The 18395-nt window shown below is 36.3% G+C and overlaps 1 protein-coding gene across 1 annotated transcript in view; it reads left to right on the top strand.

Moving 5' to 3' along the window:
- RYR2 (ryanodine receptor 2) overlaps positions 1–17623 on the top strand; it is an 864696-nt gene extending 847073 nt beyond the window's left edge. The window contains exons 100-104 of the mRNA XM_069064486.1: positions 8998–9154; positions 12843–12907; positions 13724–13824; positions 14906–14957; positions 16309–17623. Coding sequence (XP_068920587.1) covers positions 8998–9154; positions 12843–12907; positions 13724–13824; positions 14906–14957; positions 16309–16404 — 471 coding nt within the window. The 3' untranslated portion in view covers positions 16405–17623. The remainder of the gene's footprint in view (positions 1–8997; positions 9155–12842; positions 12908–13723; positions 13825–14905; positions 14958–16308) is intronic.
- The last annotated feature ends 772 nt before the right edge of the window (positions 17624–18395 follow it).

The following is an 18395-nucleotide window of genomic DNA, read 5'->3' as shown; positions in this document are numbered from 1 at the left end:
TTATCATTATTAGTGTTTCACCTCCTTTTTATTTTACTTAATTTTTTTTTTCAAAAAACTGGGATAATTTACTTTTTTGTCCTATACAGTTTTCATTTTTTTTTATTTTTTGAAATATAGCCCTGAAAAACAGGCCTTAAAAAAGTCAATTGTGTTTTAAATGAAACTCCTTGATTAAGCCCTTAAGCCCAAATCATTCTGACTTTCATTGAATGGCCAATCATAGCCCCAGCCCAAGCCTCAGCGGCTATTTGTTTAGATTTTGATGACTTAGCATGACAGTGTAAATAGCAATTGTTTGCTCTTTCTGGCCAGAAACTCTGAAGGTCTTCCACTCCCAGACTGATATCTTCCCAATGGTAAATGGGCCCTTGGCAACATGGTCACCAGACTCTCACAAGGGCAGCTATGGAAGGATTCCAGTAGCCAGGACAGAACTATACTCTTAAAAATGTAAACTTTTCAAACTATCTTTTTTCTCAATGTAAAAGGATGGCAGACAAAAATTTAAGTCTTAGTAGCTTCAGGAATATAGGACAGCTGTATTCCTTATAGAAGTAAATAGACATAGTCAATTGACAAAGAAACAGACTTAACTTGAAATAACTCTTTGCAGTGTTGTTGTTCATCCTTTGTTCTCTAAGAAGATCAGTGACATCACAAGGGTGACATCTTGAGTTGCAGGTTTCTTGGATTTGAGTGAGGCAGAGTTGTGCAAAGTGACACAAAGTCACTTGCAAAGTGGTAAGACAAAGGTTAAGAGGACAGCGGATGACCCAGGATGCAGTGAGTGACCTTAGCCTTTCTAAATTGAGGTCTTTCATCAAGAAGTGATTAAACAAAATAAGAATAATGAAAAATAGAAGAGAAAATTAAACATCTTATAAGAAAAAACAACATATTTAGAAAACCAAGAAGAGAAAATATAAAAATAATTGGACTAACTGATAGTTACAATCAAAAAAAGAATCTTGATACAATAATGCAAGAAAATTAATCAAAGAAAATTGTCCTGAAGCACTAGAATAAGGGGGGAAAGTAGAAATAGAAAAAATACATCAATCACCACTTAAAAGAGATTCAATGAGGAAATCATAGTCAAATTCCAAAACCCCCAACTCAAGGAGAAAGTATAAAAAACATCAAGATTAAAACTATTTACATATGATGGTAACACAATTAGAATTACACAATTACCACAGGTCTTGGAACACAACTTATCGAAGAGCAAAAGCGCTAGGGCTCTAGCCAAAAATATCATACCCTGCAAAGTTAAATATCATCCTAAATTTAAAAAAAATAGACATTTGATAAACTCTTAGACTTTCAAGACTTTATTTGAAAAAGCCTGAACTTAATATAAGATTTAGCCTATAAGAACCAAGCGAAATATAAGGCACATAACAAAGACTGATTATAAGGGAACCATAAAGGACCGTCTCTTTACTTTTTATATGATGCAAAATGTAAAATGGATGTCTAAGATTCTTATCAATAATTGGGTACTTTATAAGAAATAATTGGGGTAAACCTGAGAATGATATGAATTCAAAAAGTAAAACCATTTAGGATTAGCTTACTAGCAATTTTGCAGTGAGAGACTTTAGCATACTTTTGTGGTAGGGGATGGCCATGCTGAAGAGAAGGCAGGAAAACTGAGAATTCAGTTTCAGTTTCATTTATCTTTTTGTAATAAGCATATCATTGATATTTTTAAGAATGTATTGTTTACTTGAAGTATCATGATTTTATTTTCCCAACCTCAAACTTGACCAAACAGGTGAGCCTAAGTAGGAATAGACTAGTGTACTAGTAGTTTTGTAAAGGTGCAGGCATAGTTGTGTTTTTACCAGATAGTTAATAAGCTTGCATTGTCCATTCGTCCCATAAGTGGTTTACTAGGCAGAAACCACTCAATCATTCCTGAATTCAATAGATGCTTGTTTTTATTGTGTGTAAACTTGATAGCACAGTTCTTTGTTTTGTAATTTTATCCCCAGTGCTTAGCATGGTACCTGTAGCATAAGAAGAGCTTTAGAAAGTTTTGTTGGACTGAATAGCAAAGCCCTATGCAAGGTGCTGAGAAAGATGTCAAAAAGTCTAATATACTAGGATTTCAACCTAGTTAGGGAAGAAACCTTCTCTCATGGAGGAATAACAACACCAGATAGCATATGATTAAGGGACAAAATGGGGTTCTCACAAGGAAGTACTTCAAATATTAAGGGCTCTAAGTAGTTCAGGCTAACAATGTGGGGTAGAATGACTTAGGAAGGCTTCGTGGGGCTTTTCTGGCTTTCTGGCTTCTCATTTTTTCTCATCATACACAGCCAAATTGGCTTACTTTATCTTCTCTCCATATGTGACCTTGCATCTCTCAACTTCCTTGCCTGCGTACTGACCCTCCTCTTTTCCAGAATACAGCCCCTCCTTCTTTTCTCCTTTTAGAATCCAAGCTAATTTCAAGGTTCAACTCAAGTGGTACCTCCTATAGGAGGTTATTTCCTCAGTTGCTATCACTCTCCTCAAGAAATTGAAATTACCTTCTATATATTTGTACTCACTTATCCATGTACATGTTTTTTGCCCTCAAATTTTCCTTTCACATAGGTGCTGTTTTATTTTTGTATTTGTATCTCTAGTATGCAGCATAATACTTGGCACACAGTAGGTGTTTATTGAATTTTTTTTTCAAATAATACTCCAGGCCAGGAGAAACTGAATAATCAAAGGAATGTAGGCATGGATAAATAGTTTGTATTTGGGAGATGGTAAGAAGATTGGACTGATAAATCATCAAGTATTTATTAAGTTTCTACTATTTGCCAGAAATTCTGTTAGGGGGCATCTAGGTAGTACAGTGAATAGATAACCAGCCCTAGAGTGAGAAAGACCTGAGTTCAAATTTGGCCTCAGATGTTTGACACACTTACTAACTGTGTGACCTTAGGCAAGTCACTTAACCCTAATTGCCTTGCCTTCTCTCCGCAAAAAAAAAAAAAAATCAAGGGGCGGCCAGGTAGCACAGCGAGTAAGAGCACTGGCTCCACTGTCGGGATGACTTGTGGATCGAATCCAGGCTCAGATACTTAGCACCACACCCAGAAGTAACTGGCCATGTAACCTCGAGCAAGTTACTTAACCCCGATTGCTTTAAAAAAAAAATCAAAACAGAAAACCTTTTACTCCTCAGAGTAACAATACAAATTCCTACTCACAAGGAACTTATATTTTAAAGGTACAAACAAGTACATATATATATATACATACTCATATACATATATATATAATATAAATATAAATTAAATAAACACAAATATGAAAAAAGTATTTCTATAAGATGTAGTTTGGGAGGGAGGGTACTAGTAGTTAAGGGGATTAAGAAAGGCTTCATATAAAAGATGATGCATGCACTCCATCTTAAAGAAAGAAAGAGTGTGAGGGAGTTAAAGAGGGAGGTTACTTCATTCCAAGGAAGCAGCCAGTTCTAAGGCCTCTTGTGTGAGGAAGAGAGTGAAGATTAGTTTGGCTAGATCTCAAAACATGGAAAGGAAAGTATTTTTCATTCAAGCTAGAAAGGTAGGTTGTGGCTAGATAGGGATGGGCTTTAAAAGGTAAATAGAAGAGTGTCTATCTTATTCTTCTTGCAAAGGTAGCCACTAGAATCGATTGTGTAGGGGATTCACTTGGTCAAAGCTACATTAAAGGAAAATTACTTTGTCAATGACGTATAGACTAGAATGGAGAGAGACTTCATGTGAGGAGACTAAATAGATGATGACAGCTTGAACTGAGGCGGTAGTTGTGTGAATGAAGAAAAGGAGTCAGATGGGAAAGGTGTTGTAAAGTTAGCATTGACAAGATTTGTCAGTGGATTGGAGGTGTGAGGTGGGGGAGACTGAGGAGTCCAAGGTGATGTCAGCGTTGTGAACCTAGAAGATTGGAAAGGTGGTGACACCTTTGACAAAAGTAGGGAACTTTGGAAGAAGAGAGGACTTGGGGAGGAAAGATGAATTCAGTTTTGAAGAGGTGTTAAACTGATAACAGCAAAGGTGTGTTCAGAAATAATGAGGAATATGTTTGGATAAATATGGTAGCCAGATTGTAGAAGGCTTGGAGGAGCTTAGTTCCTTAAGGACAAGGATTGTTTTCTTTTATTGTCTCTGTGTTCCCAGTGACTAACAAAAATGCATAGAGTAGGCAGATAATAAATGTTTATCAATTAATTGATTTATTGTGAGACTTGGAAGTTATTTATATGGGTACTCATAGGAACTAATTGTGCCTAATCTCCCATTGCTGAGGTATTTGGGCATTTATCAATTGTATTTATTGCTAGATCCCTATAAATCTCACAGGTATTCCAATTTCCTCTCCTACCCACTAAACTTTTCTCCTAAGCCACTTTCCTTTATTTTTGATGTTTAAACAAGAAAAGGAACTATGGAATGATGTGTTGTTTAGAGCTGGAAATTTGGAATAATACCTCTATTTTATTCTATGTCTTAATAATGTGAGGTAATATTTGTAAAGTACTTAACACAATACTTGGCACATAGTAGGCATGATATAAATGCTTATTCCCTTCTGTTGTTGTTCCCTCTTGTTTTTTGATGTTATGCTTCATACATATTGAAGTACAAATGCATCTCTGTCTTACATGTCTGGTTTTTAAATTTTCATTCTGGTTGATCAGTATCCCCTTTTACATTCCTTTATTGCTTTTCTTTTTTTTTTCATGAAAAAAGTATGCTTCAATCTGTATTCACACACCATCATTTTTTTCTTTGGGGATGGATAACATTTTTCATCATAATACCTTCAGAATTGTCTTAGATCATTGTATTAACTAAGTCGTTCACAGCTGATCATCATACAATATTGGGGTTACTTTGTACACAATACATTTCATTTTGCATCAGCCCATGCAAGTCTTTCCAGGTTTTTCTAAGAGCATCCTGATCATCATTTCTTACAGAACAATACTAATACATCATAATCAAGTACTATAACTTTTTCAGCCATTCTCTAATTGATGGGCTTTCCCTCAGCTTATAATTTTTTACCCCCAGAAAAGAACTGCTACAAATATTTTTGTACATGTAGGTCCTTTTCCTTTTTGGGGGGGAGGGGGGAAAGGCAGGGCAATTGGGGTTAAGTGACTTGCCCAAGGTCACATGGCTAGTAAGTGTTAAGTGTTGGAGGCCAAATTTGAACTCAGGTCCTCCTGACTCTAAGGCTGGTGCTCTATTCACTGTGCCACCTAGTCGCCCCTTTCTTTTTGTTTTTTATCTATTTGGGGATGCAGACCTAGTAATGGTATTGCTAGGTCAAAGGGTATGCATGGCTTTACAGCTCTTTGAGCATAGTTCCAAATTGTTCTACAGAATGGTTCAATCACTTTACAACTCCACCAAGAGTGCATTAAAGTTTCACTTTTCCCACATCCCCTCCAACATTTTTAATTTACTTTCTCTGTCCTATTAGCCAATTAATAGGTATGAGGTATTACCTCAGAATTGTTTTAATTTGCATACCTCCAATCAATAGAGTATTTTTTTATATAACTATAAATGACTTTGATTACCTCATCTGGAAACTGGTCATATCTCTTGATTATTTATTATTTATATTTGGGAAAATGGCTCCTGTTTTTACAAATTTGACTCAGTTCTCTATATGTTTGAGAAACGAGGCCATTATCAGAGAAACTTGCTTCAAAATTTTTTTCATAGTTACTACTGCTAACTGTAATTCCCTTCATGCTATTCCCCTACCCTGTTTATTCTATTATCTCCCTCCTTTTACCCTGTTCCTCCTCAAAAGAATTTTGCTTTTGACTATCCCTCCCCTAGTCTGTCCTCTCTTCTGGCAAACCCTTCTCTTATCCCCTTCCTCTCCTACTTTCCTATAGGGTAAGATATATTTCTTTATACAATTGAATATGTATGTTATTCCTCTTTCTGCCAGTTCTGATGAAAGTAAAGTTCATTCATACTCCCTCACTTCCCCCCTCTTCCCCTCCATTGTAAAAGCTTTTTCTTGCCTCTTTTGTATAAGATAATTTACCCCATTCTATGTCTCCCTTTCTTTCTCCCAGTACATTCCTCTCTCATCCTTTAATTTTATTTTTTAGATCTCATCACTTTATATTCAACAAATACTCTTGTCCTCTATCTATAGCTATATCTATCTATCTATCTCTATATCTATATATTTCTCATGACTACCCTAATAATGAGAAAGGTCTTATGGATTACAAATATCATCTTCCCATGCAGGAATATAAACAGTTTAAAATTCCTAAGTCCCTTATGATTTCCCTTTTCTGTTCACCTTTTTATGCTTCTCCTGAGTCAGATTTTCTATTCAGCTCTAGTCTTTTCATCAAGAAAGCTTGAAAGTCCTCTATCTCATTTATTATCCATTTTCCCCTGAAGGATTATATTCAGGTTTTGTTGGGTAGGTGATTCTTAATGGTAGTCCTAGCTCTTTACCTTCTGGAATATCATATTCCAAGTCCTCTCATCCTTTAATGTAGAAGATGCTAAATCTTGTGTTATCCTGACTATGGCTTCACCATATTTGAATTCTTTTTGGCTGCTTGCAATATTTTCTCCCTGACCTGGAAACTATGGAATTTAGCTATTATATTCCTGGCACATTTTATTTTGGGATCACTTTCAGGAAGTGATTGGTGGATTCTTCCCATTTCTATTTTACCCTCTGGTTCTAGAATATCTGGGCAGTTTTCCTTGATGATTTCTTAAAAAATCACATCTACATTCTTTTTTTGATCAAGGCTTTAAGAAAGTCCAGTAATTTCTAAGTGATCTCTCCTAGCTCTATTTTCCAGGTCTGTTTGTTGTTTTTCCAATGATATTTCTCACATCATCTTCTATTTTTTTATTCTTTTGGTTTTATTTGATTGTTTCTTGATTTCTCATGAAGTCATTAGCTTCTGTTTGCTCCATTCTAATTTTTTTTTTGCTTTTTGGAGGGCAATTGGGGTTAAATGACTTACCCAAAGTCACACAGCTAGTAAGTGTGTCAGGTGTCTGAGGCCAGATTTGAACTAAGGTCCTCCTGACTCCAGGGCCAGTGCTCTATTCACTGTGCCACCTAGTCACCCCTCCATTCTAATTTTTAAGGAATTATTTTCTTTAGTGAACTTTTAGACCTTCTTTGCCATTTGACCAATTCTGCTTTTTAAAGTATTCTTCTCATTTGCTTTTTGCCATTTGCCCTAGTCTGTTTCTAAGGTGCTGCTTTCTTCATTATTTGTGTCTACTTTACCAAGCTGTTGACTCATTTTTCATGAGTTTATTGAATCACTCTCATTTCTCTTCCAATTTTTCCTTTACTTCTCTCAGTTGATTTTCAAAATCCTTTTTGAGCTGTTCCATTGCCTGTCACCAATTCATATTTTCTTGGAGGCTTTGGATGTAGGAACTTTGGTGATGTAGTCTTCTTCTGAGAGTGTGTTTTGATCTTCCTGTCACCATAATAACTTTTTTTTCCAGTTGATAGCTTATTTTCCCCATCTTTTAGTTGACTTTTCACTCTTTGCTAAAGTAGGGCTCTGCTTCCAGAGTGGAAGGCACACTGTCCCAAGCTTAATGGAGTTTTATGCTGCTGTTTTCAGAGATACTTCTAGAGACCTGTAAGTTTTCAGTTCTTCTAAGGTGGTATGATTTAAGGAGACGTGCTTACTACACTCCTGGTCTGTGCTCTGGTGTCTTGAGTGACCACAAGCACTCTTTTCTGACCTGAAACTCTCAGGAGGATCCACCCTCCACTGTGGCCTCAGACTTTGCTATGCTAGTGCCCCTCCTTGCCATGGGACTGACACCCAGGACTGCAACTTGTATCCAGGTGCAAGCAAAGCAATAGAGTCCTACACTAGTGCTAGCAAAAAGACTCCTGTAAGCTCCTTCTGACCAGTTGTTGGACCCCCTTACTGTCTGTGGGCTTAAAGCTCTGGAAGCAGCCACTACTGCTACTGATTCAGTCACTCCCAATGCCTGCGCTTGGTTTGCTAGGGACAGGGCTGTGCTGGCATGGCCTGTGCTGCATTGTGCCTCCACCTCCTACCCAGGTGCAACAGACCTTTCCTGCTGTCCTAAGTTGTCTTTGGTGTCTGTGGGCGGAGAGGTCTGCAAACCAACACTGCTGCCAGTGATTCAGTCGCCCTGAGACCTGCTCCAGGTTTTCTGGGGTCAGGTCTGTGCAGGTATAGCCTATGCTAGACTGCATTCCTCTATCACTTTGGTGTGACAGACTTTTCCCACCAACCTTCCAAGTTGTGTTGGGCTGGAAATTTGTTTCACCCTGTCTTTTTGTGCGTTCTGCTGCTCTAGAATTTTAGTCATTTTTAAAAGGTATTTGGAGGAGTTTGCAAAAGAGCTCAGGCAAGTCTGTGCCTTTATTCTGCCATCTTGCCCCCACCTCTCCCATTCCTTTATTTCTAATACTTAGAAGACTTCAGTAGCTCAGTTAAAAAGAATTAAACATGTTCCTTTATTTAATTACCTTATTATCAAGATGCTTTGGAGCCAAGATCTTGGTGAGGCATTTAAAAATTTCATTTGAAGTGAGACAAATGGTGCTCAGAAAGAATGTTCAGAATATAAAAGACAATAGAAAGCACAAGTCAAAAGTATCACATTTACGAATATTGAAACCAGGGGAGTTGATGGTAAAACATAAACTCTTAAAATACTTCTTTTCCAGAAATTTGATTAGGAATGTAGTGAGGGAAACCTATAGATGAGATTTAACTCTGATGGCCTTTTGTTGTAAAAGATAGGGAGGCATAATTAATAGAGTGCTGCATCTGGAGTTAGAGTGACAGTTTCAAATTCTGCCTATGACCCTCAACAAGAAACTATAATATTTAAGTCCTTTTTAGAGACTACAGTGACATAATTAATGTAATGCATTTTGCAGATTGTAAAGCACTACATAAATGTCAATTGCCATTATTGTGTTTTCCAGTGCTATATGTTCCATATGTATGTTGGGGTGCGTGCTGGTGGTGGTATTGGGGATGAAATTGAAGATCCAGCAGGAGATGAATATGAGATCTATCGAATCATCTTTGATATCACGTTCTTCTTTTTTGTAATTGTCATTCTTCTGGCCATCATACAAGGTATGTGTCCATGTTCTCCCTTCACTTCATCTACACTGAAACTGAAGATGATTGTTGAATTTCATCATTAAGAAATCCATTAAGACATGCTTTGTTCGGGTAAGGCTTTTAAGCTATTTCTGGCAAAGTCATATATCTTTCTGTATGTTTATTGTGAACAAAGTGTATATTACCCTAAAAAGGGTTCTATTCAATGTATATGCACTAGATCAGAAGTCTTACTCTATGTTTTCTCTGCAGATTCCATTTTCTACAGTGAAAACTCATCAATATGTTTCTATGGGACTAAGGTCATATCTGTGAGAAAGTAGGACTGTGGTTAGGCCGCAGAATCCCAGCTACTTTTACTGATTGGCTTAGTTGGTGAAATGTGAAGGAATATGAAAGATTTTTATGCAAGAAGTATTTATCGTTGATAATTTAGTTTTTTGATTAACAGGGCTATTATCCTATTTTAAAGTGAGAAGTTGCTTGGAAAAAGTCACTTGTGAAAATTGCTAGGTGGTAGTTCACTTTTCTTTAAGGCTTTTAAGCAGTTTCTACTCACAACAACCCTTCAAAATAGGTAGCTCTTTGTTATTATCCAATTTTCAGATGAAAGAACTGAAGTTCAGAGCAGTGAAGAGATTGCCTAAGACCACACTGGCAGTAGGTGACACTGAATTTGAACCTAGTTTTGACTTGTGATGATTTTTAATCCATTATATCACAATGATAATTTTTTCTCAATAATGAAATAGATTATAAAATTACAACAGTTGTTGGCTATCATCCTTGAAACCCAACCAGATATGCCAGATTGGAACATAAATCCCCTTCCCTTAACTTCTCATTCATATATACTTTTGAAAACTCATAGTTTTAGACTAGTAGAAGCAGCTAGGTAGGGCTTAGTGACTAGTTAAGAAGACCAGTGTTCTAATTAAGGCTCATTCACTTAACTAAGTCACTTCATCTATGTCTGCCTCAGCATCCTCATCTGTAAAATGAGGACAATAATATTGCCTACCTCTCAGGATTGTTATGAGGATCAAATGAGATAATATTTATAAACCTCTTTGCAAATCTTAAAACACTATGTAAATGTTATCTATCTTTTATTATTATTGTTAGGGTCAATGTAGTACAGTACAGGAGAAACTATCCCCTACAAACTGAAAGAGGACATTAATATAGCTTCTCTGATAGAAGCAGCAAGTGTGCTAGTCATGGGCATGCCAGATGTGCTAATGCATGCCCCTACCATGTGTCAGCAGTTCTTTCACTGGGATGATGCTACCCAGGAGGGGGAGCCCCTCGGGCCTTAGGTACCTTTCTCAGGCTAGGGGGAGTCTTGCTTACCAGAGCCACTGCTGCTCCTCCTTCTTCCTTTTTCCACTCCTGAAGCCCTTCCCCTCTGCCACCTACTCTAGGCTCTGCTCTAGCAGCCAGAAGAAGCTCTTTATGGTACTTGGTCAGTACCTCTACAAACTTATTCCAGACCCTCTTCAGCATCATCTCACTGGCTCTTGTGGCCCTGCTACATAGAGGAGCACAGTTTCAGTCATTATCAGTCAGGCTATCAGCCCTCCCCTCTGCACCTAAGAGTCTTCTACCAGAAATTGTAGCCAGATCGGGAAAGACTCAACCAGATAATTTTTTCCCTTTGACTCCTCTGGCCACTGTTTTCCATGGTGCAGCTTATAGTATGTGGTCCTGGGCTCTGGTTGGTATGGAAAAAGAAGATAAAAGGGGTTTCTCTTTACCAACAACAACTCTTCTTCATATATCCTGAATCCTATTTCCTCTGGCCTTCTCATGTAGATTGTCCCATCTATTGTACCTTTTTGGGGGGCTAATTATCAATTCCTGCCACTTAGAAACAAGCTCGAGTTCTTCCCATCCTTAAAGAACCCTCATTAGACCTTACCATCCTCATTAGCTATAGTCTAATGTTTCCCCTTCATTACTCAGCATAATTCCCTCAAAAAAATTGCTACGCTCATTGCTTTTATTGCTTTGCTTTAACTGTCTTCTATATACTTTGCATTCTGACTTCCAGTCTTTTTATTTAACTGAAACTTCTTTTTCCAAAGTAAGCAATGATTAAATTCATCTTTCTTGATCTCCATGCTCCATTTGACACTGCTGATAACCCTTCTAGATACATTCTCCTTTCTGTGTTTTTGTGATGTTTGTTGTTGTTTAGTCGTTTTTTCACTTGTTTCCAACTCTCTATGACCACATTGGGGGTTTTCTTGACAGAGATACTGGAGTGGTTTGACAATTCCTTCTCCAGCTCATTTTTTAATGATGAGAAACTGAGGCAAACAGGGTTAAGTGATTTGCCTAGGGTCACACAACAATTTTAGTCTGGATTTGAACTCATGAAGAGGAATCTTCTTAACCTCAGGTCCAGTTTTGTATCCACTGCACTACCTAGCTGGGTGCTCCATTTTACTCTACTTTCTTGGGTTATCTTACACATCACACTCCTAAACTATGTTATTTCCCAAGTCTCTCAGTCCTGACTTGCTTCTCTCAAGTTTCTCACTTTATGATCTCATAAACTACCATGGGTTTAATTATCTCCACACAGATGATTCTCAGACCTATATATCCAGCCTTGGTCCCACAAGGTTATCTGATATCCATTTTGTTTATGTTTTGTATATGCCTACATATTAACATAATGTACCAGCAATAGAATGTATTTGTTGAGGATGGGAACTTGTGCTGTGTTATTTTGTCCTTCTACCTCCAGTGACTACACGGTGCCTGTCATAAGGTAGCCAGTTAATAAATGTTTCTTGATTGAATGAGTGATTGAAGACAAAAAAGTTGAAATATTAAATTTGAAAAGGATATGCTTCTGGTCACTAGTCCTTAAACTCTAGCAGCAGACCTTCTTGACAAAGTGCAGAGCTAAGAGGAATAGTATCCAGTTGGAAAGATGTTTTGCCAAATAAATAAATAAACAAACAAAGAGAAATAAGAAAACAAATAGAAAAAGACTAACACGGCATTGAACCTATATTTTAGGACAAAAGAGATGGAGAAGATTTGATTAAAAGGACTCCTTTTCAAAGTATGTGGGGGTTTTTTGGGTAAAGTTTAGTTGTTAAGTTTAATAAATCAATTTAGTTAAAATTTAATTTCTTTAACAACAATAACAGCAGTTATATAGTACTTTAAAGATTTGCAATGTGCTTTTACAAATATCTCATTTGATCCTCACAAAAACCTTAGGAAGTAGGTGTTTTAATTATCTCCTTTACAGTTGAAGAAACTGAGGCTAAACAAGGTTAAGTGACTTACCTAGCATCTCACAGGTAGTAAATCTATGAGGCAAGATTTAAACCTCAGACTTCCTGACTCCAAGTCCAGTGCTCTCTCCACTGGGTCACATAGCTGCCTCTAGGCAATAAAAATAATGGCCATTATGACTAATTAATAAATGTTCACCTTTTAAAAATTAAATTTTAAATCCTTTGGGTATACACCCTAATGAAATGTATTACATGTCTCTGTGGTACTATTAACAATAATATTTCAGTTACTGTCCTAAATGATGTCTGTATTTTCAGATTTCTATATTTTCATAAATTACTTTGCATTTGATCATTTCTTGGTAGGACCAGCAACTTAACATCTCATTTCATTATTCCCTTGTTGACAAAAATTAAACATTATCTTTATTTAATGCCAGGTTTAATTATTGATGCCTTTGGTGAATTAAGAGACCAGCAAGAACAAGTTAAAGAAGACATGGAGGTAAGAAATTAGATTGTAGAGTTTCTTTGACTATATTTGTAGGTTGTTTCTCTCTTTTCATTAGTGAAAGAAACATGAATATAAGAAAGAGAAAATATATGGCAATTTTGTTTTACTCTCTCATTGACCTTAGTTTCTAGAAAGGATAGTAATCTTTGATATGCCATCTACAGAGTAGATCCACCTGTGCCTAAGTCCTCTGAAATTCCTAAGTATAAACTATCCTGCAGTAAGTAGTAGTTAGGCATGAGCAAGAGAAGGCTACTTTCAGCTACTCAAATTCCAGGGCATCATAAATACACTTCAAGCTATTAATGTGAGAGGAAGATAAGTAGTCTTGGGTATCCAAGGTCAAATAAGAACAGTGTGTGGGAAACTAATATTTAAAAAAAAAAAACTTTAGCCACACTTAAGATTTACATACTTAGATTCCATCAGTCTAGCAGTCAAAAGTTCTTAGTGAATGACAACCCTGCAAAACAATCTATAGCCTCCCATAGTTTCTTATATTGGCCTGGGAGAGAATAATAAAGCCAGTTACTTGGTGACCATTTTTGAAATTTATTTCTAATATTGTCCCAAGGTTGGGAGGAGCAGGAAAAATCAATTATGATAGTTTGATTTGCTTTGGCCATCCTTATGGGAAAATATGTTCTTCCTTAAAGATGGTCATTTTAGATTTTTCTTCACATGTTAGAACTATGCAGAATTAGTCTATGAAATACAGCTTTTTCAATAGTGGCCTTGTAGGGTGTTTGTTTCTACCTTTTTTAGTCTAATTCTCTAACATTTTGAACATTTCTTTTTGTCTTTTAGACTAAGTGCTTCATCTGTGGGATAGGCAATGATTACTTTGATACGGTGCCACATGGCTTTGAAACACACACACTACAGGAGCACAACTTGGCTAATTATCTGTAAGTGTACCAGCCGCAGACTCTTCCCTCTCTCCTGGTATCCAACAATCTATTCCTCAATCTCCACCATCAGGGAGGAAGAGAGACTCTTCTTTGTTTATAGCGTGTATGCTCTGAGTTGGATAATTCAGCCCAAGAAAAAAGCTGGTTTTCTCCCTTTAACTATGTTTTGGGTTCCCTTAAATTTATAATTATGTACACACATATGTACACACATACACAAATGTGTATAACATAAACATATACACACATGCATGCACACACATATGTATGACAGTGTGGCTTTTAGTCTGAATGATACCTTCTTAGAAAAAGAAATGGGTGTGAATTGACCCACTGTCCTGAGAATGCTGGTTCCTCTCACTTTCCTTGGGTAGAAAGATTTCCTTTTACTTTGGCAAAATCAGTGTGAATCCTACCACTTATCTTGAATAATGTGAGCCAGAGCCATCGTGAGGGTCCATGAACTAATTTTTTGTGTGTGTGTGTTAAAAAGGAATCCTCTGGGGCAGCTAGGTGGCACAGTGAATAGAACACTAGCCCTGGTGTCAGGAGGACCTGAGTTCAAATTTGACCTCAGACACTTAACACACAAAACTAGCCGTGTGACCTTGGGCAAGTCACTTAACCCCAATAGCCCTACCTTCCCCCTCCAAAAACAAAAAAAAAGGGGATTATCATAACTGAAAAAAAAAATTGTGTCAAGTGCTTTTAAAAGAGGAACCTGCTAGTCAAATCAGGAAGCATCAACAGCGTTTTTTCTTAATATGACTTCATTAAAAAGAGAAGGTTTGAAGATATTTGGGACCAGATAAAATGAAAAGAACAAGTGGAAAAATTGTTATTCTTACCAGGTTTCTGAGCCAATTTTCATAACAAGTAGAAGTACATATATGACTATATTTTGGCATTTGGGGGTGTTTATCAACCTTTAAAACATCTAAATTCAAACACTAGTTAAGAAAAATTGACTTTTCAGATTTATCCCCACTACATATTGTAATTGAACAATTGCAGTGAGTATCACTATTTACCTCAATCCATTTCCCTGACATGCATACAACTCTTTCTGTGTTTGTAGGTTTTTTCTGATGTATCTCATAAACAAAGATGAAACAGAGCACACAGGACAGGTAGGTAACCATTACTTCAGTGTATGAGGGTAAAGATAGAGGCTGGCTTTATGATTTTTCTGGCCTAGGGCATTCTCAGATGAGGAAACTCCCTCTTTTAATGTGTTTTCACCATCTCTGCAACTTTTTTACTCTTGAAGTATTATTACCCAGACCAAGAGATTATGTGACTTGACCAGGATCACATAGCCAGTCAGAAGTCTGTCATAAATACTGTTTCCTGGCCCCAGAGTCTCTTTCTTTATGTCTGTCTCCCTCCCTCCCTCCATTCCTCTGTCTTTCCACTATGACACACTAGTAGATTACATTATATATGCAAAACTCTCAATTTGGGAACTAAATATGTGTATTAAACATAGCAAGGCTTAATTAGGGACTGATCTGAGCTTCAGGCTATGCTAAAGATAAAATTCCTATTATCATTGGTGGAGCTATATACATCAAGTCCTTTTCCAATGCTTCAATATAATGTGAGAGTGACTTTGGGTTTTCAAGAGCTCTGCCAGTGGGGCATAAACTAGAGTTCACTAAGCTGGAAAAACTTCCCATGTCAACCTGGAGAAGGACTCTATGCGTTTTGTTTGAGGACCAGCCTAGATAAGTTAAAATATTTTCATTATGGATGAAATCATGAATCATTCAAGTATAGAAGTTGGTCTTTGGTGTGTGATAGTGGATTGCAGTGACTTTGGTTGAAATAGGGTAAACAAATTGTCATTGTATGTTCAACCAAAAATCCTCAGACTATTGAGTTTAGCAATCTCTGTTATGAGAGAATTATATGTTTATAACTGATATCTCATATGACTTGTCTTTCAGAATACTGAGATAATCATAACAAGTGAATCAAATTGAAATAATTGAATTGGGCAATAATTGGAAAATATTCAAGATATCTTTTTGTGCCATTTGAAATTTTCCTCACATAAATTTGGATCTCTTACTTTTGCGATTCAGTCTGAATTTCAAGTAGTTATGATAAAATATAGAGTAAAAGTTTAAAAACACACCTTGATTGGTCTAATGAAAGAAGTATTTCACAATCATTAATTTATGGTCAGGAAGATAGTTCATTGGAGATAACACATTTCTCTTCAAGGAGAAAATGCATATGTTAAATAACTACTTGCCATTTTTTTCATTATTTGATGATGCAGTGTTTATTAGAAAACTTGATATACACAAATATGTTGTAGCTAGGTAAAAGAAAATTATTAATGAATTAGGAAATCTCCATCTCTTAATTACATGAGATATAGGCAACATAAAACTTGAAATTTATTTTAGCCTTACACTTTTAGCAATTTGAGTGAAGTTGCAATATTAATAAATTCCCTTTAAATTCTTTTAGGAATCTTATGTATGGAAGATGTATCAAGAAAGGTGTTGGGAGTTTTTCCCAGCAGGTGACTGCTTCAGAAAACAGTATGAAGACCAGCTCAATTAAAGACTGAATGTATTCAACTCTTGAACACTTATCCCTCTATCTCTCTCTCTCTCGAGTCAGTTTTGTAGATCACTGAAGTTCTGTGCTTTCAGGAAACCCTGAAGCTTTCTTTGTGAAGATCTGACTGCGCTTTTCCCCCCACCCTGTGTATTTTCTTTGAGAACACAGACTGAAGAACAATCCAAATTCATACACATATACACACAGAAATAGCTCTGGAACAAAACATCATTCCAGATACTCTCTACAACCATGCATAACATATACACAGAGAGTTTTTTTCTTCTGAGACTGCCAGAAGACTCTTTGGGCTACAAGACATCCACATTCATTCAGTCTCTTTATTTCATCATCCTGGAAGGAACTATCTATAGTTCACAAAGTATTGGAGCACTGTAATGGATTCTTGTGGACACCAGTCATGATGGGAAATAGTGCCTTACTATATGTGGGTTGAGCTATGCAGAAGATGAGTGCATGAAAAAAAAAACATCTTTATTTTCTTTATGTCGTCCCTTCTCATTTAGATTTATTTTGTGAGTTGTTTTTCTTTTCTTTCTTTTTATTAGTTTTGGTGGGGGAGGGTAACAAAAGAAGTTTGTGCACTTTTTTAACAGGCCTGTGGTGTCAGCGATTCTCATTCAGCTATATTCACTTTGACCCTCCCCATTTGCTCTTGCTCTTTTTTTTGGTAATGCTCTGATGCAGCACTGCAACTTTATGAAATCTTTGTATGAAAACAAAAAGACTGCAAAATCACACTTTCAAAAGAAATAATTCATTGCATGTTTATTATGCAAGTTTAAACAAAGAAAAGCTTCAGAAGCAAGTTGATCAATGTGAGAGAATTTTCATGATAATTATATTCATAGTAATAAAGTGTTGTGGGCTTTATTGTACATTTGGAGCCAGTGTCATCAGTCAATAATGTGATACATTATGAACTTGACCGTAGTTTTGAATTTCTTTCCCTTTTTTTGGGGGCCACCTGTGATTGGTTGTGGAATAAGGACTTTCTTTGTGTCAGGCCATTTTTTTTTTAAATCAAAGCTGAAGCAATATCCATTCAGGGATTTCATCAGTTGCATCACAGAACATGGATGATGATGATGATGATAATGATGATGAAGATGTATACATCATTCCATTTTGAGTCCTTTTAAATTGTAATGCCAATATTTACAAATAAAAAGAAAGATTCAGAATGGAAGCAAGATCATTTTGCTAACATTGGAGCTCTTTTATTACCAAATCTGCCTGTTAATTTTAGAATTGTAAAACTGCTCTGATTAAACTATTTAACTAACTTGGCTCACTCTTCATTCTCTGTTTCACATGAAGCAGGGACACACTCTCAAAACTTTTTTATTAATGTATTGGGGATTTGTATTTGGAATGGATTTTGAAAATTCCTAGATATATTCTGCATTTTAGTCTTTAGATTTGTCACATTTGATTCTTTATAGCCAGGGAAGACCACTGTTACAAGCCTTTGCTTCTGAGTAATGCTGTAGGGATAGATTTATCTCTCTTTGTATGTTCTAATCCATCAGTCCTACATAATTATCTCAGACAGCAGAAATAATAGAGTATAAAAATGCAGCTTTACTTGACCCTGGAAATTGCTTCTCATTCCCAGTCATGTTCTGTATTACCTGCTTTCTCTTCACAGTTAATAAGTGATTATGGCGGCCTTTAGAAGGGCTGCTGGCCCAGTATGTAACATTTATAATATGGTCATTTGCTGAGGAGAGTTCAGTTTAGGAAAGACGTACTTTATCAACACAATCCCAGATTTAAATGTCATAACATTATATGTTCTTTTAATTTTACATTTTTTCTCTCTCTGATTAAAAACTTAAGTACTAATAGGTGATGGTACCCAGACCATGATTTTAAAGTGAACACCATGAAAGAAAGAAGATTGGCTCTTTTGTTTCTTTGATATATATATATATATATATATATATATATATATATATATATATATA

The sequence above is a fragment of the Petaurus breviceps genome, unplaced genomic scaffold, assembly GCF_028583685.1.
Source record: "Petaurus breviceps papuanus isolate PSGF00001 unplaced genomic scaffold, PetGlider_PUasm1.0 90633, whole genome shotgun sequence".
Lineage (NCBI taxonomy): Eukaryota > Metazoa > Chordata > Mammalia > Diprotodontia > Petauridae > Petaurus > Petaurus breviceps.
This window is presented reverse-complemented; position numbering and strand designations above follow the sequence as displayed.